Raw genomic sequence first — 27582 nt, forward strand, 5'->3', positions numbered from 1 at the left:
CTAATCTTCGATCTCTGACGTAGGAGAGAACTTCAAATCCCGTCCCTCACTTGCGTGAAACGGGATACTCCTAGCATCACTCTCTCAATTGCGCGTTCAATGACGCTCACCGCGTTTTCTTCCCGCTTGCGAAATGCCCAGGTGTCCGGAGCATAGGTCAAAGCAGGAAGTACGGTAGTGTTGAAGAGGTGAGCACGGAGCCGGGTGTTCCTGGTCTTCTTCACTACATCCTCAATGTTCTTATACGCTCCTCAAGCCGCTCGTCTCCTCTTGCCCAGCTCGCGGGTCAGGTCGTTCGTCATGTTCAATTCCCGACCCAGATAAACGTAACTAGTGCATTCGGATATGTTCGTTCGTTGAGCGTGAATGGGGCATCCGAGACCCATCCGTTCCGCATGAACATCGTCTTTTGCAGATTCAGCTGAAGACCGATGCATCCACATGTTTCGTCGAATTCAGACCATCAACCTTCACTCCTATGTCGTCCCATTCCAATTTTCGCATTGCGTTCTCGAGGGTGGCTGTGAATAGTTTGGGTGAGATTGTATCACCCTGTCGGATCCCTCTCTTCACGTCAGGGATGATATTCTTGTAGAATGGCGAAATTCCGGTAGTGAAGTTACTGTACGACTCTCGAAGTACCTTTATGTACTGAATAGGGACGCCTTGGTTGTCCAAGACTTCCATGACCGCTTCCGTCTCAACTGATTCGAAGGCCTTCTTCAAGTCGAGAAAGTGAGATAGAGCGGCATTTTGTACTCTCGTGATACTTCGATGAGTTTTTAAACAGTGTGTATGTGGTCAATCGTGCTGAATCCTTTTCGAAATCCTGCTTGCTCGCATGGTTGTCCTTCATCCAGGACTTTTTCAATCCTATTAAGGATCACTCTTGTAAAGAGCTTGTAGATGACGGACAGTAAGCAGATTGGGCGATAGTTGCTGATGTCATGTGGATCTCCCTTTTTATACAACAACATGGTCATGCTGGTCTTCCACTGTTTTGGAACCTTGCATTCTGAAAGATAACCTGTAAAGAGCCGCGCCAGGGTGTTGATGAGTACTGGTGGAAAGTTCTTCAGGTGTTCTGGTCTTATTCTGACGGAATCGGGTGCCGTACGATTTCTTACCGACATGATAGCATGTCGTATTTCGAAATGGCTGTCGAAGAGATCAGAGTAGATGTCGTATATGATTTTCTCTATCCCCTTTCTCGATGCAATAGTTCTTCCCTTCGGGTTCCGGAGAGCAGTCATCGTTGTCCTGCGACAACGATGACTTGACGAGCATAGCGGATGCTTTTCCCCGCCTCTGCAGCTTCAGCCAGCACTTCTGCTCTTCTCTCTTTTAGGTCTTCCTTTATCGCCTCTCTGCAAAGCCTTGCGAGCTCGGACGTGAGTTCTTGGTTCCCTGCGGCTCGTGCTGCTCCACTCTGTGGTATCAGCTCAAGAGTTTCAAGAGACAAGCGTCTCTTATTGGTTTTAAACCTCTCAGTTTTTTTTCGCGGAGTCGTGAAGGTGTTCAACGAGCCGGTCATATTCCTCGTCGATGTTGTCCGTTGCGGAACCTTCCCAAAAGCCGGCTAGAGTAGCGAAGAGATCCTAGTTGATGATTGTTCTGTGATTTCTCTCCCTAAACTTTGCGGCTTTCTCTGCTCTCCTTGTGAAAGAAAATCTTCCTCGGAGGAGGTCCGATCCCGTATAGAACTTTGGTACAACAGCGACGTCCGTCAGGCAGAACTTTTTATTGACGATGATGTGGTCTATTTCATTACCCTCCACCTGGTGACTCTCACGTCCAGCGTAGAGAGATTGGCTTCTGCAATTGCGAGTTCCCATGGATGGTCTTAGTCGTCATGATGAACTCGGAGAGCCTCTCCCCCCGGTCGTTCCATTGTAGGCCGTGGGTCCCGATGTGAAGTTCCTCCGGCGTTCTTCTTGGGCCAACTTTGGCGTGGAAAACCAAGAATAGGATGAAAAAATGTGAGTAAAATATGAAGATATAAAGTTAATGAAAGCCAAAGGAAAGGAAAAAAAAAACAAGTCAGAATACAGAGAACTGGATAAGCAGGCGCACATAGCGAGTGTACGCAGAATGTTTCCAAATAACAAATGTTACCTTGTACCTTGACCTTGTAGAAGGCATGATCTTCTCGGTAGAACTTCTCTAGGTCCATATAGAAACCTTCGGCTTCTTCTTCTTCGTAGCTCGATGTTGGAGCGTAAGCGACGAAGATAGTTGGTGTTGGACCACATCTTCTCATCCGCAGACGTTCGATTCGGGTCGTAAGTTGTTCGAAAAAATCGATGTTCTTTGCCATACTCGTCTTGAAGAGGACGCCAACTCCACTAACACCTCTACTGTCGCATGTTTCCAAGAACAGTTCTTCTCCAGTTTCATATACGCCGTTGAGAAGGTGACGTCGTCTCGTCTCGGTCAGTCCGAAGACGACGTACTTGGTCTTCTTGGTTTGCATCATCAGATCTTCGATCACGGCTTCCGATGCAAGCGTACGTGCGTTATAAGTACAGATCGTCATCCTAGTCCTTTTCCGTTTCGGTAGCCTATATGACTTCTGCAACCAAATCCTTCTTGGCGCTACCGTACTAGGCTTTCCTCCGGAATCAGGAGACTCTTTTCTATTACTGTGACGAACGTAAAATTTTAATTTTTCATTTCTTCTTGATCTCCGTAAAAAAAACATGCTTTTCCCGCAATCATATTCATTCGTCTGATCATTTCATCTCAACAAAATATAGCGATAAAGACATAACAAGCGAATAACAAAGTGCAATTTCGGCAATGCAGTGGATGTGCATAGCTAAGCTGTGAATAAGATACAAATTTAATTATGCTTTTTAGTGCACTGGAAAAACACGACGTTAAGAGCAGTTGATGATAAAGCGCAAGGACGAAGAGCAAAATAGAGCAACTCCGGTTTGAAGGCATCACCCCACGAAGCTGATGTTATATGGATTTCCGATGAGCAAAGACTATACGGAATTGTAGACTGCAGTAACGATTGGAATTCCACTCATTTCTTCCTAAGTGCCGTAAAAAACGGCCCGGAAGATGCGGCTTCGAGAGTTCCGGAGCGCTATTTTCTACAAGGAGTTCTATTGGAACGCGTCAGCCTTGTGCACGCGCCGCATCTTTTGAGCCGTTTTTTACTGCAATAAGGAAGAAATGGACGGATTCACCCCTTCCCCACAATCTACGACCCCGTATAGGCATAACCCATCTGAAACCAGTACCACCCCAGATTCGTGGGGTGATGCCTCTAATGAGCTTGCGTTCTCTTTTTTTCAACACTCCCATCGGAAGACGAAATGCAAAGGGAGATCGAACAGTTCGTGTGGTTGATCCTGAACATAACAAAATCTACTCTCTAAATCACAATTAAAACAACTAATCTGTCGATTGAATAGTCAGAGCTGTATGTTCAACGGCCAGGTACTTCGCGAAGAGGAAAGTTACCTTGTAAAAATGCGAGGTACAGAACTTATCGATGAAGGCATAGTTTATCAGACAGAAGATTACCAGCGCGATACAAGGACTGGCAATGACTTCCGAGATGTACTGATTATTATTGGGGGTACAAATAAGTTCAGAAGGTCTTCTTTTGTAACTTTGAAGTCTTATTCAGAAAAATTTGTACGATGTGTTTGTTCAAAGTATAGCCCATCGTTAGCTACGACTTTTCTGCATCTTTCAGACTCGTACAAATTTTGCGTTGGAAAACTTCCTTGTCTTTCCAGCCATGAATTGGGTCGATCTATGATTCGGCCCAATTTTTAGCTTCTTCGTAAGAAGTGAAGTAGTACTCGGTCAGGCCTTGAGTCATCGCCCGTAGCAAATGGTAGTCGGAAGGAGCAATATCTGGTGAATACTGTGTTTGTGGTAGGACATCTCATTGAGGCACCTTCACAGTTTCCTCGACCATTTTTGCAACATGTGGTCGAGCGTTGTCTGGTCGCAAGATCACTTTGTCATGTCTTTTGGCATAGTGGGGGTTTTTGAGATTTAATGCTCTGCCCTATTGCATCAATTGATGTTGACGAGCCAGTAATGATTTTGTTAGGCTGGAGTAGCTCGTAGTAAATCAGTCCGAGCTAATCCTAGCAGATGCACAGTATAAGCTTCTTGCAATGAATTTTCGGTTTGGTCGCTGAAGTTGATGCATCTCCAGGCTCAACCCCTCGATTTTCTGTGTTGCCGTGTTGGATCCGTTTCTCGTAGAGCAGTTGTTCGCATGCGAAAAAACGGCGATCGAAGTCTCTTAGCTTGAGCTCATCTTCAATTCATCTCAACCCAATTTTTATATTTTCGCACCATGTCCTTAGCCTTGAAGTCTCCATCACTGAGATTGCTATGGTGCAAGTAAACGGTTTCGCTTCGGTATTCTACGTTCACTGTTGATTTGATCGAGTAGCTCTGCCATCCAATCCTTTATCCATCTTTTTCTTCTCCGAACGTTCGCGGTTGAACAATCTCGATTTCTGCTTTTGCACCTTATCGCTATAAATTCTTTCAACAAGCTCCAAGCTTACACCTCTTTGCCTTCCATTCGCTCCTAGAGCTCGTCTCCTTTGTCCACTGGCACATCCGGTTGAATTTCCACCACCTCACAAACCGCGTCCACCGAATCCTCTTCGTCTTCACCATCGTATGGCTCTGTTTTTAGGACGTGAGGGCGACGATGGTGCGTTTTGCACCGCATTAGCGCCTTTGTGTCCTGGAATTCGCTCGCATTTATGAGCCGCTGACGTCAGCTCTTGATGTTTCATCTGCATGCCTCCTACAGTGGTTTTGGGTGTTGCTAGTTTTTCTCCGTAGCGCTTGAATTCCTCTCTGATAGTCTTCCCGAGACCTTCTATAAGCCCCTGGGCCTCAACAAATGCTTTCAGGGTATTTACATGGATGTTACTATGATCCTCATTTCCGATCTGCTCGTTTCCAATTCCGATTTCCGAGCTGGCTCAGGTGAAATACCATCGACTTTCTTGTTATTAAAGTCAGTCCTTGATCATTTGGGACGGACTTTGGAGTATTATCGGAGGGGCAAATAAGTCTAGAGCGATTTACGAAAGATGGCGTAACCAGCTTTAAACCATCTTCTAACTATATTCGTGTTAAGTCATAATACAGCGTCATCATTTGTCTTCAAAAATCAACATATTTCATTTCGCTGAAGTGTGAAAATGAGCAGGAAGCGCTGTTTTTTTTTTGTTTTAATTTGAAGAAAAGTGCAGCTTATAGGCATTGATTGTTGTGTGAAGCATATGGGAACATGCTCCATCAATAAAAATATGTGAGTACTGGTTCCGACTTTTTAAAGCGGCGATTTTGATGACAGAAACGTGAAGGGAAGCCATCAAAGTTTGAAGACGCTGAACTGGAAGAGTTATCAGACCAACACTCATGCTAAATTCAAGACGAGCTTACAAAAACCTTGGGATTGACTGAACAAGTGATTTCAACCAGTCTGAAGGTCATAGACATGGTTCAGAAACAAAAACGGAGAATGGGTTCCATATGAAATCAAGGTAAGAGACGTTCAACGCCGTTTTTTACGTGCGAACAACTGCTGCAAAGACAAAACTGGGAAGGTTTTTTGCACTGAGCCAATGACGGTGAACGAGAAACGGATCCAACACGGCAACACAGAAAATCGAGGGGTTGAGCCTGGAGATGCATCAACTTCAGCGACCAAACCGAAAATTCATTGCAAGAAGCTTATACTGTGCATCTGCTAGGATTAGCTCGGACTGATTTACTACGAGCTACTCCAGCCTAACAAAATCATTACTGGCTCGTCAACATCAATTGATGCAATAGGGCAGAGCATTAAATCTCAAAAACCCCCCACTATGCCAAAAGACATGACAAAGTGATCTTGCGACCAGACAACGCTCGACCACATGTTGCAAAAATGGTCGAGGAAACTGTGAAGGTGCCTCAATGAGATGTCCTACCACAAACACAGTATTCACCAGATATTGCTCCTTCCGACTACCATTTGCTACGGGCGATGACTCAAGGCCTGACCGAGTACTACTTCACTTCTTACGAAGAAGCTAAAAATTGGGCCGAATCATAGATCGACCCAATTCATGGCTGGAAAGACAAGGAAGTTTTCCAACGCAAAATTTGTACGAGTCTGAAAGATGCAGAAAAGTCGTAGCTAACGATGGGCTATACTTTGAACAAACATATCGTACAAATTTTTCTGAATAAGACTTCAAAGTTACAAAAGAAGACCTTCTGAACTTATTTGTACCCCAATAGTAATTCGTACGTCTTGAAAGTCATTGCCAGTCCTTGCAAACAACCCTCTTCCTGGCAAATTGTGACGAGTCGGCTTTGTTCTGATTTATTAAAACTGGTTCTCAAAGAAATAGCCGTTGAAACACTTATTGACCGAGAACAGGGAGTAGTTCTAGGAAGTTATTTTTTGACTAACTTTTCTCGTTGTAGGATGGGAATTTCACCATGTTATCCGCGTAGAGTAGACCCGCTTTGTATACGCTGCATTGTTGTATGACAACCCTGTTGTTTTTTTTTTATTTTCAACTTCAATAAAGCTTCTCGTGTTCGGCTGTATCAACAACTGGCAACAACAACTGGCGATCAACGGACTACAAAGAGAGCAGCTGAGGACGACTATTTTTGCTCAAGAACTCAGTCTCGGCTCCGAGCCCAGTCGAACTGCTGGTAAAGTCGATTTCTGGTACAAAGATTTTAGGTCGGCCTCCAAGCGGGTCGAACCGAGGGTCAAGTTTCAAAACAGCCCCGCCCTTTTTGCTTGGCCGAACAACTGAGTAGACACTCACTCGGCCGAGGCTGTGAGCCCGGCCGATCTGCTATTACTGTGGTCGCGCCGCGAACTTAACAGCGACTCTAAGATGGATGCTGAAACTCTGTGTACCATCTTGGAAGCCCAAACCAAGGCAAAGCAGCAAATGTTCAGTGAGCTGATGAAGCGTATGGAAAAGATGGCCTCTGCTTCACACCCAGCCGTCCCAACAGCATCCGTCGCTACAGCCGAATTCGTCACAAATTCTCTATCGACATGCTTGCTTGAGTTCGTATGCGATCCGGACAATTATTGTACATTCGAGGTCTGGTACAACCGCTACGAGGACGTCATCTCGAAGGACGGTGTTACCTTGGACGATGCAGCAAAAGCTAGACTAATAGTCTATAAATCGGAAATCTGCCAACACCGTCACTATAGCTTCGACTCATGCTGACGTCGCTGTAAACCGCAGCTACTGTAGAGTACAGATTGATGGGAAGAGAGTCTTCGCATCAATCTGTACTCTGCATGCGTCTTGATATTGAAGCAGACGTAACATTGCTGAGCACAACAGACTAGACCGCCATGGGTCGACCGAAGCTGCAACTACCCCGTCTGACGCTGAAGTCTGCCAACAAAGAACCGATCAACGTTCGGGAATGCTACGGATACAACTTCGTCATTGATGGTCATCGAGGATATGGTATTGGGCATTTAGCTGACACGCCGTCGCTGTTGGGCTTAGATTGGATCGCCCAATACGAGCCGCTGTTTCGTCCCTTGACAGAAGACTCCATCTGCAACATCTCTTCAAGGTCGCTCTGCACCTTGAATTCTTCTCTCGCAACGCACCTGAGGAACAAGTTTCCAGTAGTCTTCGCTCCTGGAGTGTGATGTTGTACCAAGTCGAAGGCTAAACTCGATCTGAAGCCTGACTTCAAACCTGTCTTTCTGAAGGCTCGCTCGGTGCCTTATGCTACTATCTCAAGGATTTCAACCGAAATCGACTCGTGTCTATACACGTGCTGAAGCCCGTTGATCACTTAGAATGGGCAGTACCCATCGTCGTCGTTCAGAAGAAAAATGGATCGATCCGCCTATGCGCAGACTACTCAACCGGACTGAACGATGCAATGAAACAAAACCAGCATTCGCTTCCAACTCCAGAGGACACCTCCACAAAACTCAACGGAGGACACTACTTTTTACAGCTTGACTCAGCCGAAGCCTGGTATATTCCAACAATGTTTGGATGCTCTTATCGCTGGATTGGATGGAACTGCCGCCCATCTCGACGACATATTGGTTGCTGGTAGAACCATCTGCGAACACAATGCCCGACTAGAGGCCGTATTCAAGCGGATTCAAGACTACGGATTCCGCGTTCGAATCGACAATTGTGCTTCCCTGCAGACAGAGGCCACCTACCTTGGGTTCGTCATCAACGCACAAAGACGACGCTCCGATTCAGAAAAGATCAAAGTTATCCGGAAGATGCCCGCTCCGAAGGACGTCAGTCAACTTTGCTCTTTTCTGAGACTCATCAATTTCTACGGAAACTTCGTCAAGGATCTCCACAATCTACGCGCTCTTTTGGACACTCTTACGAAAAAGGATGTTGTCCACACATGGACACCGGAGTCTTCCTTCGACAAGATTAGGGCAATCCTAAGCTCGGATCTCCCGTTGACCCACTTTGATCCAAGCTTCCCAGTCATCGTTGCCGCTGATGATTCAAATTACGGAATGGGAGCAACCCTCTCACATCGCTTCGCAGATGAATGCGAGAAGGTCATTTATCACGCAAGCCTGACACAACCACAGAAGAACTACAGCCAGATTGAAAAGGGAGTACTCGCTCTTATTTTCGCCGTGCAGAAGTTCCATCGTTTCATCTATGTGCGACATTTCACGCTGAACACTGACCAGAAACCACTTTTGGCATTCTTCAGAAGCGGAAAAGGAGTTTCAGTCTACAGCGCCAACCGTCTTCAGCGATGGGCCACCATGTTGCTCAACTACAGCTTCACTATCGGGTACATCAACACATAGGATTTCGGCCAAGTGGACGCTCTTTCACGTCTCGTATCGTCACAATCATCGACACCGGAAAACTACGTGATCGCCTCAAGAGATGCAGATGTCGCTTTTGAGTTCTCAGAGAACTGTCGTCATTTTCCGGTATCCGCCGAATCCATTCGGACTGCTACGCAAGCCGGTCGTCTTATACAGCTTGGGATCGACTATACAAAGTCCGGTAACTGGTCCAAAGTCAACTGCCATTCTCCTCTGTGTCACTACTACAACCGCAGAAATACCATGACGACACTTAAAGGATGTCTGCTAAGTGCATCCCGCATAGTGATTGATGATGAAAATGCTTGCAAGAGACTTTGTCTATTGGCCCACGATGGACTCCGACATTGAAAAACTCGTCAACACCTGCCCAAGATGTGCATCCGTGGTTAAGGATCCCATAAAAGCCGAACTACAGTCATGACCGAAACTACACTCTCCGTGGACTCGAGTTCTTGTTGATTTTGCTGAACCGATGAAAGGAGATACTATCTACTTATCGTGGACGAATACTCCAAGTGGCCGGAAGTCGGCTCCAGATGTCATCGGTCTCCTCAACGGCTACTATCCAAGCAATGAAGTGCATCTTTGCCAAGTTCGAAAATCCAGAGACGCTCGTCACGGACAAAGGAATGCAATTCACGTAGTCTCAGTTCACATCATTCTGCCGTTCCCAAGGAATCTCGTACATTCGCACGCCGCCGTTCCATCCACAAAGCAACGGGCAAGCAGAACGTTTTGTGGACAACTTCAGAACAGGACTTGCCAAGCTGAAAGTGGAGGAACCAACAGTGTACACACTACAGGTGTTCTGATAGCATATCGTTCCATTCCCTGCCCGTCTGCACCTGTTCACCTGCTGAAGCCTTCGTGGGATGCCGCCTGCGAACTGAACTCGATCAAATGTTACCTTCTAGAGATCTCACAAATGGTAGTCGAGGTGTCAAAATGGAATCTCAATTCAATCGTCAAAATGGAGCACGGCGCCGCAACTTTGAGATCAACGATGCGACATTTGCCAAGGATTATCGAGGACAGAAACCTACTTGGACTCCCCGTTTCATCACACGCCGTGTTGGAAACGCAATCTACACTGTTCGGTGTGGTAATAAAGTATGGACTCGGCACGTAAACCAGTCGCGATCCAGGACCGGCACAACAGACTAGCACTTTCTTGGATGTGTTCGACCTACCACTACTCGACTCCACGAGCAAGGACGATTTTGCAACCCTTGCTGCCGACTCGTCTCAACGACCGCAACGCCTTCGACGACCCCATCGCCAACTACAAGTGGACCCACGAAGAATTCGATATGAGATAAGTTGAAAGAGGTGTTGTAGGATGGGAATTTCACCACGTTATTCGCGTAGAGTTAACCCGCATTGTATACGTTGCATTCTTGTGTGACAAACCTGTTGTCGATGTTCCGTTCTGCTTCGTTCTCTTCTCCCGTGTTCGACTTTAATAAAGCTTCTCGTCTTCGGCTGTATCGGCATCCACAACACAGAGTGGTCGAAAAAAGCTCAAGAAACAATGCAATAAGAAGGTTTGATTGCTCTACATTTCTTGGGAGGGTATTATGTAGTACTGCACACACTAACTGGTTTGTGTTTGAATGCAAGCCCAAGAGTACAGTCGAAGATAGCATGCAGTATGACATATCATGGTGTAGAACAACTTCCAGATCATTGGGACAAATGGTCATTGAAGGAGAGTGATATATAACCTTTGCAAAATCACAGCTCATCAAAAAACAAGGTTTTTTTTTACTCTAAAAAAATAGTTGAAAACTTGCAGTCTCTTAGTATGTCCTTCTTAATCCCGAGCAGAGGTTGGTGGTTGATGAAGTGATGAACATCATCGAACATCCTGGAGGTTAGTGTCACTTTATCGATGTTGAGGTGGCAAAACTTCTGTGTACCTGACTACTTGGGGCCGCGTATACGAGTCTCTATCGCTATATATATATATATATATATATATATATATATATATATATATAGCGATAGAGACATATATATATATATACTATATATATATATATATATATATATATATATATATATATATATATATATATATATATATATATATATATATATATATATATATATATATAGAATATATATATATATATTGCTATCTGACTCCCTTTTACCAAATGCAATCGTGATATTGCAGAAACGTGCTTTCATCCAGCACACTGAAAATGCCCAACCCAAATAGGTCAAATACATGGAGGGAGTATGGAGTCTTCGGCAACAACATTCATTTCGTTGCGCTGAACTCCCGGACATTATCGATCTGAAGTACTCGTGTCACTCGGTGTTGATGACCAGTTTACGCGAGACGTCACATCTCGCAAGATATGGAACAACGACAAATGAATGGATTCTGCGCGAGCTCTTACTGAAGATCGAGGTTTGGGCAGACCTGCATTCAAGGGAAATGGCAGCGGCGAAGATACGGGCCACAGTGTTTGGCAATAATAATACGCCGTCAGCTGGGAGAATGAGCCGTTCGGGATTTTGTTCCCAATGTTTCAAGAATTGTCACATTGTTTCAAAGAAAATATTCAATAACTGGAACTACATAGAGTTCATGGTTAGATTGATGCATATTTCAATAATTACCACTTTGTAACTTGAAGTTATTTAGTTTTCATTTTTATATGTCGGGTTCTGCTTTCTTCTGTTTTGTTCCGTTCGCAACCTTTGTTCCACAGTGGGCCAAATGTTTTATGCCACTGCTCTGAATAACCATAAGTAAAGTCTTATCTACGTATTTTGTTTCCACGCTAGATGTTTACGGATGCACCGGTACACTTAGCTCCACACTCTCTGAGGCCAGTGAGGCATGAATAACCTCTGAATATTCTTGATCTCTACTGCAAGAGATGAAGATTTTCCGTTTCGTTGACCCGTAGTTGTGTAGAGAATAGAGGTACAAACTCTTTAAAGCGTATGCTAATGCGTCTGATTTCTGCCCATTGCTATTTTTTTTTCATAATTCTCGACCTGTATCTGTAAGATCTGTTAAAATCGAGCTTTTCTATAGAGTGCTAAGATTCTGTTGTTCAGCATCATGTTTCTGCTGTGTTATCTTTTGCACTACTTTCTCGTCGATCGAAATTGAAAGTCCATGATCAAGAAGGTGAATGTGCATGTTTGTAATGTATTTGTCTACCTCCATCTCTGTGGGAAGTAGAAACAATGAGTGGAAAGGAACTTGCAATACTTGATTGAGAGAAGGTTCTTGTTTTTAGCAGATGTTAGTTATTTCCAAAATGGAATATTCAGACAGTTTTAGAAATGAGTGTTCTGTTATTATTCTTAGAAAAGCTTGTTGCCGATGTTGTCGTGCCTCTTCGTTTTTCACTAACTCACATCTGTCAACGGCTGACGAGATAAAGATGTCACTTTCGCATTCAACGTTTTTAATATCTAATCAAGTTCGTAAGACTTCGTGCTTGATACAAAAGTGTGAATGCATTACATTTATACATAGGCATGTCTTTCTCTTTTTCTTTACCGTGTCTAAGAACAAAGACACACGCGTTGTTATTTTGAAGCAAATATGCAAGAACTATTCTTCTACCACTGTCTGTAAATTGCCTTCATTGGCGACTAGAGATTTCAACAACATCTCTCCGTTGTTTGAACTGTGGGAGCGTACCTTATTACGTAATGGGACAACCTGGTGAACGACTCCTTTACTATCTTCGCAAACGGACAGTACCAGTTTCTTTTTCTTGCCATGTAGGGAGGTCTCAAATTCCTCTCACTTCTTCGCGCTTTTTGCATCTCCAACCCTTCCTGCTATAGTTCATACATAGGTTTACTCTATTATTTATCAATCAAAACTACATTTCGGAAATGCTGAAGAAAATTTTGGCTACTAATGAGAAATGATCATACTGCGCTTCTGTGAGATTGTATGGTGCAGGCTGTCCGAACGATTCTAGATGAAGATGTTCGTCCTGAGTGCTGATGCGTTATGTATTTACCAAGAACTTACGAAGGACAAGGAAACATGCAATCTTTCAAAAACTGGTATAGTCATATATGCAACTGTAAACTGAGACACTACGCCTGCAATTCTTGAAAGTACAAGAGGAACTACATTAGCTGAATTGGATATTTGAGATGTACAGACGTTACACTAATGTGACCCGACAACTTTTGAGGAGAAACATTATAAAACGTCCTCTTAAAGCCCGTTTCACATGTCAGAATTTGCAAGTATTACAAGGAACCGTAGACTAGCAGATTAGTCTTGCGTTCTGGATCTGGAGCTGAAGGTTATTTAATTTTGTTTTTGCTTGCTTACGATTTCACAATGAGTTCCTTTAAAGGACCAGGAAATAACAAGGTAATGAGCCGTTGAAAAAAAAATGGATCGCGTCGTCTAATTGGAAGGTTGGAATCACAAATCGAATATCCACGCTCTGAGACGCCATAGATGCTTTTAGTAAAACATCAGTCAGGTTCCCGGATGTTGTCAATGTTGGAAATTCCTTGATTGCTTTGATTCCTCTCCAAGTTTGTTTGTGTTTTCTCACACATCATTGCTACACCCAGAAATAAATACCAAGAGAATAAATTGTCTTTGATTTTTTTTTTGAATGAGTAACGATGATGCCCAGAGTGCATGAAAAAATCATCGTTGCTCATTCGGATCAGACAAATTCAAAGTCATATATTGTGCGAACCTATCACGGTTCTAATATAACATGTTTAACACAATATTCTGAATGCTACATCTTCTTACAGATTAGAGAAAACATATTTTACCGACTCCACGATCATTTTAATAACTGCTTTCATAACAAATTTCAAGTGATCTTTTCTGGGTATTTTCGGAACTTGACGATTGCATGTGGTGTTTCTCGTTAAGTGTACATTAAAAATATATTTCGTGAATTGCAGAGTGGGAAGGAATTATGATGTTCATCCATGAGCTCTTCCATAGTTCAGAGGTCTATTTGTATGCATTAACTATTCAAACGACCGGATCTATTTTACCCGTGGAATTCAAATTTGTTGTGATTCTGCATCTGTTTCCATAAGTAGGAAGGTGCAAAGTGGCTCTGCTTTATACAATTAACGACAATCTAGCGTTTTTAAAGATCGCTGAGCTGCACTCGTTCAAAAAATCTTTCATTCTGGACATAGTTATCGGCTACGTTTACAAAGAGAGTACGGGAACGTGTGTATATTATTCTCTTATAAAAGTCGTAGCGTAAATCCTAGACTTCTAAAGCCTTCACTATCACATTTGAATATCTCTGCTAGTAAGCTAAATGGAGGCAATATTTGTAAGCCAGAAGTCAGTGAGTACTCATCCAAACGTGAAAGGAGCCAATAAGAAGGCTGGCTGGAATTTGGAAGGGGCGTGATCCCTACGCAACGGAACCATCATAAGGCTAGCATGCGCTGGCGTTTTCCTTCTACAAGAGCTGTGATTTCGTAGTGAGCTTAAAAGGCCCTTTTACATTTTATCAGCCACTTAATTTAGACACTTTTCAGACTCCCCTATAACTTATTTCTTCTCTTCTTCTAGCGTGATAAACGTCCCATACAAATGTGATCGTTAAATCGAAATTTAAAGTTTGCGTTTAGGTAAACTATGAGCTTCCTTAAGTACATCGTTGTTCTGTCCCTGAGTTCTTTTCTCATCATTCATGCTCTTGCAATGTTCAACGAGAATGAGGTACCTACAATCAAGAAGAGGCTCAGCAATGACGCTCTGATCCGGTTGATCATGAGGTTAGTATGCACTACAATTTGGAGTGTTTCAAGAAATAATGGAGGGAATTAACTTTGTGTTATTAGTTTTGATTCTCATTGAGGACCTGTCTATCATTAATAAACCAGCATCTCCATTACTGTTGATGAACTGCGTAAAACTCTTTCATTTTAGTAAGCCCAACACAAATAGAATAGACCGTCTGCTCTAACATTGATCTAAACTAAGGCCAACACTATCCATCAGACGTCGTATTTGTTTGATGTTGTATGTTCTAAGCGGAAATTTTCGATCGTTGTAGCAATCCAATCATACCTTGGTTGCGGCAATATGTTTCTTCGGTGTAACGACCTCGACAGCTTTTTTATGCTTGAATGACCTTTAGAATCCCTTTCGAACTAAGAGTCCCCTTCTCGGTCAGTGGAAGTGCGCACGAAAGCAACTTAACCAATTCTTCTCGCACATGACTAGGTAACTTTGGAAATTCGGCAGGTTCCGTTTAACACGTCCGCACAAACCTCTCATTTCATTTTTGAAAAAGTGCAGAGTATAGAGCGTGAAAGGTTCTTTTGCGAACTAGTTGAAATGATACATCATTTACCACTCGGGGTCCTTCGCATAGTAGCCACTCACTCCTCAGCATAAATCGTTGGTCAATTCTATTATATCATAGGCATGCGGAAATAGTAAATCCGTTCTTTGTACATAAATGACCGAAACCATTCTTAGCTATATACTTGATGTACATGACATCATAATGGAACCAAGGATCTATTCTTTTCAAACTTTCATTTATTGAATAAAAATAGATCCTGGGCTGACTCTGAAATATAATGATGCTTGAAGAGTTTCGTGAGCACTGCCTTTTTTTTTCAGAAATCAACACAGTATGTTCACATCGAAAAGGGACGAAAAGAGAGCGGATTTTGATCGCCGAAGCGTTGACGACGATTTCTCGAACTGCTTTCTTTCTCCTGTACAGTGCATGCTGCCTCGGTCGAGGAGGTAGCTGTGATGTTCTAAATAATCCTTGATTTATACCATTGAGGGACAAATAGAAAGTTATGCTGAATCATTGGTTATCTCAAGATTCACAAACCTTGCATATAAAGCAGACTATAGTTGTTGTTGCACTTAATATACGTGGAATTTCTGCCGTGTTTCAAGGTCCCATAAAAGGTCGTTTTCTAGACAAACTTTTGTTGAAGTCATCCTTCGAAAAAGGGTGGCACTGCCGAGATAGGGATTATGAACGAATTTTAACAAAGGAAACGTTGTCGCAAGTTTAAACAGAGCTGTAAAATGAAACCTAAAAAAAGTTGACTAAGTTCCATGCCATTTCCACTGATCATACTTTATAATGAAAGAAAAATTCTGCACCGCAATTTAATGTTATGCGAAGGAGGCAAGGCGTACACATATGTACACGTTTAAACTGTGCTTGCCTCAAGTTCGAATGGTCCAAGAATGGTAATGAGAAGTTCTTTCCTGAAGGATTTCTGGATTTTTCAAAGACATTTTTTAACTGCGACAACGGGTTACCTACATCGTACAAGAAGGCTTGCTTATTATGTCCCTGTCTATAAGCGAAACAATCTTCGTTCATCCATTTCCTTTTGCTAGCACGGCTACTGCAAAACCCAGAAGAGAAAATTCCCTTTATTATGTTTCGTTCTCATCGACCGGTGGGAAACCTCCGATCTAAAGGGAAGAAATGCCAGTTGAAGCTACTTTTTGTGGATACTGAAAGAAAACATTCTATGTATAAGTGTAAGTCAAATTGGTTGCTACCTAATATGAGTGGTGGGCATTTTATAGCTGTATTGTTTTGAATTTTCCAGTACTGGAAAGTAGCATCTCATAGGCAAGTGAGAAGTTGGCGACCTCTCCTCGCCAATGAAATATTCCGAGGACAGGCCGTCACTTACAGGCTATACGGAATGTTTCTGATCTATGTGCGTGGATGAGAGAGTTTCTGTTCTCTTAACCTTTGCTTTAAAGAATAAGAAAAACTGCCTTAAGGTCAGAAGAAGCGAACATATTTGAACCCCACCAAAGTAGTGCCTAGATATGCGCTTCAATAATCTATGAAAATGTAACTACTTTGAGGAATACAGAAAATGCACGTTCCCCTGGATTCCTTGGCCAATAGTACCGAAAGAGTATAGATTGTATCGTTTTCGAAGAAGGATCGGTGATGAGAACAGCATGTCAAATTATTTTAATGGTTCTAAGAGTGGGGAGGTACAGCGAAATTTTTAAACGTGTTGCTGATGGCACTGTACACGTTACGTAAACTACATGAATAAATAATTCAAATATCAGTTTGTTCAACGAGAAAGGTTAAGTTAGAAACTCGTCTTGCACTTCTTTTTGTTTGAAAACTCTCGTTTTGTTCATTTGTCAGGTAAATCATAGGGCTGCGGAACGTTCCTGGTGGTTAGGTAAAGAGACTACTGGAAGGCTTAGGTTTATGGGCGATTTTTGGCTCAGACTGCAATCAAATATCAGAGTTCATAAATCGTTATATATCATTGAATTGTATATCAATCGTTGTATATCGGTGTTAACTTGCTACGCGTTACAAACTGTGCAGCACTATTTCTCGAAATGAAAGAAATCAGTGGCTTAAGTGTAGTTTCACGCTGAGCGTTATTTTCGAAGTTGGTATATTGGTGGCATTTCATTTCTGAGACTGAGTAATCTAGGATTACTCTCTCGATCGAAATCGTATGTGCAAAATGCAGTTGACAGGTTATTTTAAGCCAGGTCGTCTTCACACTTTTTTCCGCATTTGATTACCTTTCTCTATAAACAGCAGCAACAAAAACACGGTTTTTGGAACCGCTGCACATAGGAAATCGCTCATAATGAACTTGGTATTTGGGTTTGCTCAACACTTACATTCTATGAATAAGTGCAGGGAACTCCAAGCTGTATTTCTCACTTCTTCGAATTTCTGCACTAAACATGGAATAAATTTTGGAACATTTCATGGAACTTCGCATAGTAGAGTTCGACTAAAGTCAAGCAAATAACAATGCTTGTATTAATGCGCTTCTCTTTTGGAGGGACAGCGGTGTTGTGGAGCAATCCCAACGATTCTTCCAAGTCCCAGTGGGAAAAGAAACCAAACCAAGCACTGAATTATCTACAGTAACAAGGCTGAAATCTTTCACATTCTACGAGTTTTTCAAAAATGTTTTTTACATGCTGTTCTTCTACCTTTTGACAAATTCTTTGTGCACAAAACAGATGCGATCTTGTCGATGCGCACGTTCTATTTCCCCTTTCTTTCTTTCTTTTCACTGTGCTTCTAATGGACTTGCAGCTTTTGGGCGGTAAGACCCTCGCTCAACTACGGCTAGAAGCTATCGGCAAGAACGTTGCAATAACACCCTTGATGTCTTACAAGCGATTAGAAATCGCGCGACATCGAACGCAACCACTCACCCCGTGTAGCACTATGAATCAAGCCGTTCTGGCCGAACTGTAACGGGATGGTTTACATGAGAATTTTCCCCACATTTGATTATAATGCCACCGTCAAGTGCAATCTCCCACGTCACTGAACAGGATTTCGTTTTTGGTTTGCACGCTCAGTAGAATCTGAGTGGATAAGGGAATGTCTGTTATTAGAGAGGATTCCAGCTGTGGTTGAAGAAAGATTGATCACTAACAAGCTTCTTTCACATAGAAACAAAGGAAATACAAATAGTTCGGTCACATATGAATGCACCTCTTCATCCTATGTGTCTCAGAATTCAATAATATTCTAAGATAAATCACTCATCGAACATGGAAAGAAGTAGATTTCAGAAAGGCTTAGTGTAGATTTCTGTTATTTGAATTACATTAACGTCCCATAAAAAAAAGGCTCAATGATTTTCGTGCAATTATTAAATGGACATGATTGTGCTCTTAGCCAACCATTTTGAGTTCCAACTCCAACAAACTTAAGACAAATCAAGAGATGCTGTGCGCTAGTGATCCAGTAAGAAGAGACCGCCAAGAGATCTCATTAATTATTAGGACAACTAAAGCTATGCAGAATCAGATGGCAGCTTAATATAAACGAACAAGGAAAAAACAGTAAAGGCGGCTCTGAAACAGATGAGTATAATTAGGTATATTAAGGTACTTATGAGTACCTTTCTGAAGAGAACTGATGAAAAAGGATCAAAATGAGTCATATGCAAACTCACAATTGGTTTGCAATAATTTTCAAAGGTTTTCGACCATCTTTTATTGAGAATGGGCGTTAACCCGCTCTGAAAATCTTGGAACATGCGATTCTGCAACCATGCGAATGTCTTTATTTTTTCCCAGTTACCTCAAGAAATGTTTCCAATCTCTAGAAATTGAGCAATTTCAGGTAGAACACCCCTGATGGATGGATAAAATATATTAGGTTTTTGGAAAAGAACCCTAAAAAAAAAAAGATTTCTTTGGAGCTTCTTAGAAGTTTGATTAGAACAGTTATATACAAGAAAACAGCAGAAATGTCTCAGAGGTTTACCTTAAGGAGTATAGAAGAGCGCGTCTGTGATAGCAAAGCAACCATGTTTTCAGTGAGCCAGCTTCGACTATGAATTTCCACAAGGCCATAGTCCGATAATCACTGCCGTCAACATCTGCGCTGCGTTCAAGGAGCACCTTCTACACTGTAACTCACTGTTCATCGTTAGCATTAGCGCTGCCGGTGAGGAAAAATACTGTTCGGAGAACATCTCGTTTTTGATACCCTACTGTTGTGGACAATGAGATTGCACAATACCTGCGTGCCTCGAAACCAGGAATAACGATACTGAGCTTCGGTTTCAACGCATCGCGCAGTGCGGTGCGGTATCTCAACTACGCGCGACATCGCGGGTGGGTGGCGTAATACCTAGAAAAAAGCCTATACGTGACGTACACCAGAGAAAGATTCTGCTTTGTTTCTGGTAGATTCCTGGGGAGTGCTGTTTCTTGAATCCCTTTCTGATCCACGCTGGCGTTGAGGCTATCAATGTTAGGAAGTTGGCCCACGCTTTTCGAATCAGCAAAAAAAAAACAGCAGTATTAATGCTGTAAAGCCGAATTTTCAGAAGATTTCCACACACGGATGAGAAGTTGTTCTACCCCACGCTGCTTATTCCCCAACCTGACTCCTTCCAGCAACTATCTACATCGTGCTCTGAAGCATCACCTTTGCGAAATGAAATTCGACGATCAGTCGAAACTCGAAACTGGAACGTTTCTTACAACTAATTCATTTCTATACATATTTTGAATGTTTCACTCAGTGATGAAAGAAAGTAGGAGCTGATTAGGAACTATGCTTCTGTGTTATTTCTAATTATGTTCACTTTTCTTCATGTATGTACGGCAAAGATTTGTATACAAACAGACTAAAACTAGGCAGCAGTGTTAATGTTATTGAAATAAATTTTCATATTCCTTCACGATGGTCAGAGTATTAGCTTTCGAAGCATTCAGAGCCATTTATACGGAGTCCACCTGAAAGACACATATTCTTCTTATATACCTTACATATTATGAAAGCCATATGTAACTATTTATGACTCGTTTCCATTTTGGAAACACTTGTTTATCAAACTTATTTATTACGCCGAGGAAATAATAGGTGTGTAATCTTGAAATATTGAAGCAGCCATTAATTATAAAGACATATTTGACTCTAGATCGTCGTGCAAAACATACTCAGCGAAATTCAAAAAGATAACGAATTATACCTTAAAATTACCTGCAAGAACTTTTTTTGCAGACTATCTCCGTCCGACCCGTCGAAACACTGGCACGAACATTCGCTTCCTGTACTAGTGCTAGGAGAGCATAGCAGCACCGACTCGAAACTGTGTGCGGAGAGATTGAAATTATGGAAAGGGCTACTCCGAAGAATCCTTCTAGTTTAGTGAAGCTACTGAGAAATTCGATAGCGTGAATACCCTTCATTGTTCACTGCATTTTTTTTCTGACGATGGTTGGTGCATATTTGTAAGATTCAGGAGTGAGCACGAATGATTTGAGTATGAATAAGGATTGTTACGATTGATAATGATACATTGTTTGATGCTATTTTTGAATTCTGCCTTTCTTCACCTAAAACCATAGTTTTGGGCGACTTTAATGTTGACATGAACAAACATAGCAATTCCTCTACTGAACGCTTCAACACTTTATTGGAAAGTTGCGATCTAGTCCAAAACATTGGAGCTCTTACTCCTCTGCATGCCATTTTCGATCTCGTTCTTTCTTCCTGGATCTATTGTCAACGATATTGAATTTTTACCCCCCCCCCCCCCTTCGCCACATCTGATCGTAATATTGTTACTTTCAAGTTCGGCTTTAATACCGAACAACTCCTCTATCTGCCCTTGCTAGATTTCAGTCGTGTAAACTATTCCGAGCTACGTAGATTTCTCGCTCGTGTGAACTTGCTGAAAGTTTTCGAAAATTATCTTTCGATTGCAGAACTGTATCGCCGTTTTTATTGTGATGTACGACAGTTTAGCCAAATTTGTCCCACTGAAGTTTAAGAAAAATTGTGCACCTACTTATGTTTTGCACATACGAAATAAATTCGATCAACAGAGTCGACTCTTCTCTCAACTTGATAACCCGCTGAGCAACGCTCTCTATTTTTAAAAATTGTGTTGATCTTGACTATCACATGAAAATATCCTGTATACCGTGAGCGGCGTTTGTCGAAAACATGTATAAAAAGGGCTCATAACTTTTTTGCTAAAAGAATTAAACAAGCACAAAACCTGCCTGTGTTGAGTACTGACAATGGGAATTTGATCAAAACCGATCTCGATTAAGCTGACAAACTTGCTGAATTCTTTGCTTCTAACTACTCATTAAATTTGGATGAGAGCTGTCATAATATTCCATTGCCAACTACAAACTTCTCTGCCGTTTCGCAAAGGTTCATCGACTTTGTCATTTGTCCAAATGAAGTTTTTATCGTACTGAAGCGTTTAAATACTTCCTTTTCATGTCCCTACGATGGCATTCCCCAGATAGTTCACCAAAAATGTGCAGATGTTTTGTATCTTCCTCTTGCTCATACTTTTAATGCATTAATGCGTCGCTTATTTTCAGTGAAGTTACAAACAGGGAAAAAGGCCCTTACTACCGCAATACCCAGTTCTAACGCTCTCTCGAACTTTTGCCCTGTAAGTGTTGTTTCCTCTGCAAGCAAAATTTAGGAAAACATAATCAAGGAAAGACTGAGTGAGTGACTCTCGACAAGAGATGTTGTTCTATTCGAACAGCATGGCTTCAAATCTGGATCCTCCACTACTTCTCTATTGTCTGATTCGGTCCATGATTGGGTGACCGAAGTAAAAAAAAAGGGAAATCAGTTGATGTAATATTATTCGACCTGTCTAAAGCGTTTGATATGGTAATAACAGCTACTCCAAGCGTTATACATTGCGAACCGGCGTTCCGCAAGGCAGTACACTTTCGTCGCTTCTTTTCCGTGCGTACACTGCTGATCTTTCCAGCTATTTGAAAACCCATCTTGAGATGAAAATTCCAAAGTTCGGCGACGACATCAAGATATATTTCTCGTATTGACCTAATGAGCAAATCTTCGCCCACAACGCGATTTCCCTAGCAATCCAGAGAACGGTATCATGGTCAAGAAAATGGGATCTACCTTCAAATCTTCCCAAAACGGTAGTGCTGCATTTCGGAGACGTTGCTTGGGTCCTGCACATATGCATTTCAACAATTATTCAATATCAAGAGCAATCTCGAGACCTTAAGGTAAAAACTGAGAAATCTTTAAACTTCTCCACTCATTTGGATTTGATCACCAAAAAAGCGCTGTCGTCTCTTTCTATTAGGCTGGACAGAAAGTCTTGTCACCATTTGTCATTTTTTCTGCTTTATTTTTTTCACTCAGTTTACAATATAAATTAATCAATAATATAAACACCATTTTTAACCACAACAGTGTTCCACCTAATGGACAGGACAGCGTTTCTTCCAAAACTGGGGAGACTGGGAGTAGAAGAAGTTCGACTTTTTCAAACTTGGCTGACCGCCCGTTCGACTTTCTCAAACTTGCTGAAGATTTTTTCAGCCAGGAAAGCTTTGAGGGGCCGGAATAAATGGTAGTCTGAGGGGCAAGGTCGGGAGAATAGGGGGACAGGACACCACGTCCCAGCCTGATTCCTCCAGTTTTTCATGGGTCTCCCTAGCCACATGGGTCTAACGTTATCGTAGAGGAGGTGCGCCGAGGTTCGCCTCGGCGAAACTTTCTCTAATGACCAATGCGAGCTTCTGGGGCTGTCTAGCGTATACGGAACCGGTGACGCTGTGGCCTTATGGGAGCAGGAAACAGCATTCCCCTCGAAACCAAGAAACGACAAAGGAGACACTTTTTGGGGAGGAGGTTCAATTTGGCTTGCGTCGGCGAGTCTTTTCCTTGAGGGAGCCACACGGCACGGTGCGTGTCAGAGTCGTAGAGGACCCAACTCTCATCTCCGGTAATAAGATCTTCGAGAATTTCTTTCGGTGCAGTTGAAGAAGAAGAGATTGACAGATGGATACCAGTGTCAGCGCTTTTCCGTACCCCTAGGCCTGGAGGCGACTGACGACTGTTGAATGGCTACACCCGAGTCTCGTGGCAAGACTGCGGGTGTTGATCTCCAGATCCTCTTTGACAGCGTCGAGAATGGCGGAGTCTTCGACAGTGTGCAGGCTTCCTAAACGGGGCTTGTCTTCGAAGCCGGTCTGTCTAGCGAGCGAACCAGCGCTTGACGGCCGTGGTGGCAGTGGTGCCTTCGCCCAATCTGATGTTGATGTTGCGGGCTGACATAACAAATTTTTAGTGGGCTGGTTTAATACAGATACTTTACCAATCCGGGCCACCTTGAAACACTCCCTTCCTATGAAGTTCGACTTAACGCTCTGAACTTAAAAAGTTTGAAGTACAGAGAAGCAGTAAACGGTTTAGTTTTGGATTTTCGCATTTTACGATTGAAAGTTAAAGGCATCACCTCACGAAAAACCTAGTACTTGCTTACCTTTAGCTTAAAGGCATCACTCCACGAATGTGGGGTGGTACGGATTTCAAGTGTGCAACGCCTATACGGGGTTGTAGACGATGGATAGGAGGGTCATTCCATCCATTTCTTCCTAATTGCCGTAGAAAACGGCACGGAAGATGCGGCTTCGAGCGTTCCAGCGCCATTTTCTACGATGTGTTCGATTGGAGCGCGTCAGCCTTGTGCGGCGCCGCATCTTCCAGGCCGTTTTTTTATGGCAATTAGGAAGAAATGGGCGGAATCACCCTCCTGTCCATCATCTACGACCCCGTACAGGCATTGCACACCTGAAATCCGTACCAACCCAGATTCGTGGACTGATGCCTTTAAGCTGGAGGTAAGCAAGTACTGGATTTTTCGATCAACAAGCGGGAGAACAGAGAATTTCAATTTGCACTACTTTAAACTCTTCCTAACTGTATTCAACTCACTTTTCTGTAGAGTTGCGCATTGACTTAATCTACTTTCAGCCGAAGTTATATGTAGCCCAAACTCGAAGATATTCAAAAGCAGACTGTCCAAATTAAATGTCCTTAGTATTCTAGGTATGAGCGAGGCCTATAATTCTTATTCTCCTAGTGGTAGTTAGCTGTTCAAGGATAGCAAAGTTGGTGAGCACTTCCGCCACCCATTCGCCCAGGTTCCCTGACGGATTTCTCTCAGTTAAGTCGGTCACCCAAACTCTGGTACCCGTTTATCTACTGTAGCGTTCTGGGTATGGAAGAAGGATCTCTCGTGAGGATTTTTCACCTACTGACAGGAGAATGATCTGCAAACCCATCACACATTGTACTGTAAAGGGCCAGGCTTGTTGTGTACAACTTAAGCGAAATTCTTGTGGCCTTTGTTCTATCTTGTTTTTATTTTATGACACACCTGTAGGTGTCTTTAAACAAATAAATGAATAAATAAATAACGTTTGTAACAAAAGTTTTAATAGTGAACTCAGGAAGAATCAGAGTTTCACAGGTGTTCTGGAAATTTCCAGCCCTTTCTCGTCATTCTTTACACATGGCTCATTTCTGCCATTCTGATAACGTTGTGAGAGCATGAAGACTACGCAGCGGTGTTCAACATCATAGAACTCGTATAGCTTTATTGCGTGAAAAGCTACAGTTTGGTTAGATCTCATTGGTGCTTGTCGAAGTCGACACTCTTATTTCTTCCTTTGCCCTTACTTAATAGAACATTAGTGAAATGAAATTCGGGGAAATGTCTTCATAGGTCAGCAGCTGCGCATCAGTTTTCTTAATTAAGCTTTTAGTTTTTTTAAACTGTTGCATTAAAACCTAATTCAAATCTAGGATGCATTGGTTACAATATTTTTGCACTTTGCAGTTAATATTTTGCAGTTAAGATATGTAACAAATCCTTGTATTCGTTATTAATCAATCAGTAATAATGAAAAAAAGCTAATATTTTTGCTGCGCTCTTGTCTTGTTGTTTGTTACAACACCAACGTAAGTGTGAACCTTGTTATGTAAAGTAGTCTGGGTGCTCTTTTAAGCAGAAGCAATAGACCGAGCAATAGACTTTCTTTCAAGATGAATGCTCCCAATTAGCAGTATGTGGCAAACTAAATCATGAAGTATGCACCCAACTTTCCCATCTAAACATACACGATTCAGTAAAATTTCGACAACAAGCCCCCTTTATATATTCAAAGATGTTTTACAAATTTGATGTTTCCGTATATTCATTCACTTTCAATCATAATTATAACTATATTTTTCTTTTTTGATGCAATCAACCCCAAAATGTGGAGAACAATTTGTACGAAAAGGTAACTGACTTAGAAAGAAGCTCCTAATCTGGTAGCAATGTGCACAGAGAGCAGTAGTAACACTGACGTCGTTCAAATCAATGGTGAGGCAACATATTAAATAAATGTTGACAGAATGGAGAATTCGAGTGAGTGCCACTCTTTTAGTTTTTTGAAATGCATAAAAAAGGTACGATCATACGAGAGGATTGGCGAAATCTTAACAAATAGTAGTTAGCCTATATTCTCGAGAAAACTAGTGATGTACGTAGAACTTTTTATCGCGCACGTCTCCTTCTCTACAACTCGGGATCACCATCGAAATCATCTATGCAAGGATCAGTGTCTCAATGTTGGCCACGAATGAGGTGAAGGAGTGGCACTATGAGGATAATTACAGAGCGGTCCACTCATCTGAGCTTTTTGAAGTACAGGTGAAGAAAGAGAGCAGAACGTATGTAGTCGTTTCATCCAATATTATATGTTCGAGAAAAGAAGAACGTGAAAATTACAATTTCCTTTTCTACAGTGCAGACCAAGACGACATGAGTTCGTGAAAGATTTGATCAATTAGGTTACTCGTAGATTTTGATTAACTAACGAACTTCAAATATTAATCTTCCTCGATAATGAAAATATTTGCATTGCGTTGGAAGATAGTGTAATGCGGAAGGAATCTGTTGAGTCTTTAAAAATTATGAAGTTTATCCGTTTCTTTACCGACTATGAGTTGCACATGATAACAAGCAAGAGAGATCAACTTCGATTTCTTAAGGACGAATTGACTTATTTATCCAAATATATAACTCGACGAATGGAGGAACCACTTGTTTTTGTATACAATGTATACATACATATGACACCTAAAGAGACAAGTGATTAATGTAGAAATAAATTTTAGCGAACAAAAGAAACTAAAATTGTTCATGAACTCTTGCTTCAGGTAAAGATAGTCGAAATTATCCTTATTCTTACCTTCGTTGTCATTTGCTACCTTCACATCTGAGAGGAAGGGCGCAATCACAGCGCTCGTTCCTTTTTTAGCTCTTCACTTTCGCTTGCGCCCGCTTTTTGCTGGTTTTTGTTTCCCTTTTTCGAACCAGTTCTATCCTTCTCTAAGATGAGTCTCCATGCGCATACTTGCAGAACCTCGGCGACCGCTTTTCGCTTGTGGAACTCGCTTTTATTTGAAATAATTGCATATGCGCAACAATTCTTTAGTTAATATTGCGTATCGTTATAATTCTGTGACATGCCTATTGCGCTTGAATTTCATAACGACATTGCTTTGTCTTAGTAGTATAGTGCTAAGTCGGTGGAATGCTCGAAAGAGCAGCAATAGGAAGTCTACCATCATAACTTGCAATGGAATTCTAGTCAGCTCTAGAGCTCAATATCGTAGTAGTTCTATGAAATTTCATAACCATAGAATTTTGCAGCATTTGCTATTTGGGAAGAAAAATAGTCATGCGAATAGTCGGTCATGTTAATCGTGGTGGATTGAGTCGTGCTACTGTCTGCTAACTCTCTTACTGATCGTTTCGATTACGAGTACGATAACAATTAACTTGGAGTAATAAATCACCAACACAATTATATAACAATCTGGTCCACTAGTTGCATCTTTTAGCAATATATCAGCTTTCCATTATCTCAATCTCTATCTAATTCTAAACTGAAGTGAGATAGTAACAGTTATAAAATCAGACATTGGAGACAGAGCGTAGGCCAAAGAAAATATCATTAGTAGGGCATTTTCCAGTGCAATGGAATCAGAACCCTTAGTCGTTTAGTTTTTTGAAAGTGCAAGATTACCATAGCTTCTGCCTTATACAAATCTGGCTAGCTTTGCGCTCTCTATCAAGAAAATCTTATTTCAACTCTTCAACTCTCGGTTTACCGTAGGCGTAAACTTGCGTACCTGGCACGGGAATCTCTCTCTCTCTTTTTGACCATTACAGTACCAGCTCACGACCTTCACACTCTCACACGAACACCACTGAGGAGAGAGAGTGGGGGCGATAGGAGGGGCCGGTCGCATTGTGAAATTGTACAACAACGAGAGAGACACAGAGCGAAGGCGGCTCGCTGTGCGATGGGGAGCTGTGGTCTGTGTTAGGCATCGAGGAGGTCC

General features: G+C 42.1%; 6 protein-coding genes across 8 annotated transcripts; 4 read left to right on the forward strand and 2 right to left on the reverse strand.

Annotated features, from left to right (window-relative positions):
- Window positions 1-417: 417 nt before the first annotated feature.
- RB195_022654 (uncharacterized protein) lies at window positions 418-687 on the reverse strand (the record flags this gene model as incomplete). Its single annotated transcript, XM_064209835.1, has 1 exon — window positions 418-687. The coding sequence occupies one exon, from the start codon at window positions 685-687 to the stop codon at window positions 418-420; it is 270 nt and encodes an 89-aa protein (XP_064065716.1).
- A 562-nt stretch (window positions 688-1249) lies between these two features.
- RB195_022655 (uncharacterized protein) lies at window positions 1250-2536 on the reverse strand (the record flags this gene model as incomplete). The annotated part of the gene is made up of 2 exons (XM_064209836.1): window positions 1250-1579; window positions 2123-2536. The coding sequence occupies 2 exons, from the start codon at window positions 2534-2536 to the stop codon at window positions 1250-1252; spliced, it is 744 nt and encodes a 247-aa protein (XP_064065717.1).
- A 4366-nt stretch (window positions 2537-6902) lies between these two features.
- Window positions 6903-7250, forward strand: RB195_022656 (uncharacterized protein; the record flags this gene model as incomplete). Its single annotated transcript, XM_064209837.1, has 1 exon — window positions 6903-7250. One exon carries the CDS (start codon window positions 6903-6905, stop codon window positions 7248-7250), a length of 348 nt encoding a protein of 115 aa, XP_064065718.1.
- Window positions 7251-7381: 131 nt separating this feature from the next.
- Window positions 7382-8848, forward strand: RB195_022657 (uncharacterized protein; the record flags this gene model as incomplete). Its single annotated transcript, XM_064209838.1, has 2 exons — window positions 7382-7611; window positions 8008-8848. 2 exons carry the CDS (start codon window positions 7382-7384, stop codon window positions 8846-8848), a joined length of 1071 nt encoding a protein of 356 aa, XP_064065719.1.
- A 499-nt stretch (window positions 8849-9347) lies between these two features.
- RB195_022658 (uncharacterized protein) lies at window positions 9348-10199 on the forward strand (the record flags this gene model as incomplete). Of its 2 annotated transcripts, XM_064209840.1 has the most annotated exons (2): window positions 9348-9972; window positions 10021-10199. In XM_064209840.1, the coding sequence occupies 2 exons, from the start codon at window positions 9348-9350 to the stop codon at window positions 10197-10199; spliced, it is 804 nt and encodes a 267-aa protein (XP_064065720.1). The 2 variants fall into 2 exon arrangements, with proteins under 2 accessions (XP_064065720.1, XP_064065721.1); XM_064209839.1 differs by lacking the exon at window positions 10021-10199 and having other exon boundaries at window positions 9348-10004.
- Window positions 10200-14501: 4302 nt separating this feature from the next.
- On the forward strand, window positions 14502-15630 carry RB195_022659 (uncharacterized protein; the record flags this gene model as incomplete). Of its 2 annotated transcripts, none has more annotated exons than XM_013452704.1 (2): window positions 14502-14641; window positions 15498-15630. In XM_013452704.1, 2 exons carry the CDS (start codon window positions 14502-14504, stop codon window positions 15628-15630), a joined length of 273 nt encoding a protein of 90 aa, XP_013308158.1. The 2 variants fall into 2 exon arrangements, with proteins under 2 accessions (XP_013308158.1, XP_064065722.1); XM_064209841.1 differs by having other exon boundaries at window positions 14568-14641.
- Window positions 15631-27582: the final 11952 nt, after the last annotated feature.

Source organism: Necator americanus, chromosome X (genome assembly GCF_031761385.1).
Source record: "Necator americanus strain Aroian chromosome X, whole genome shotgun sequence".
Taxonomy (NCBI): domain Eukaryota; kingdom Metazoa; phylum Nematoda; class Chromadorea; order Rhabditida; family Ancylostomatidae; genus Necator; species Necator americanus.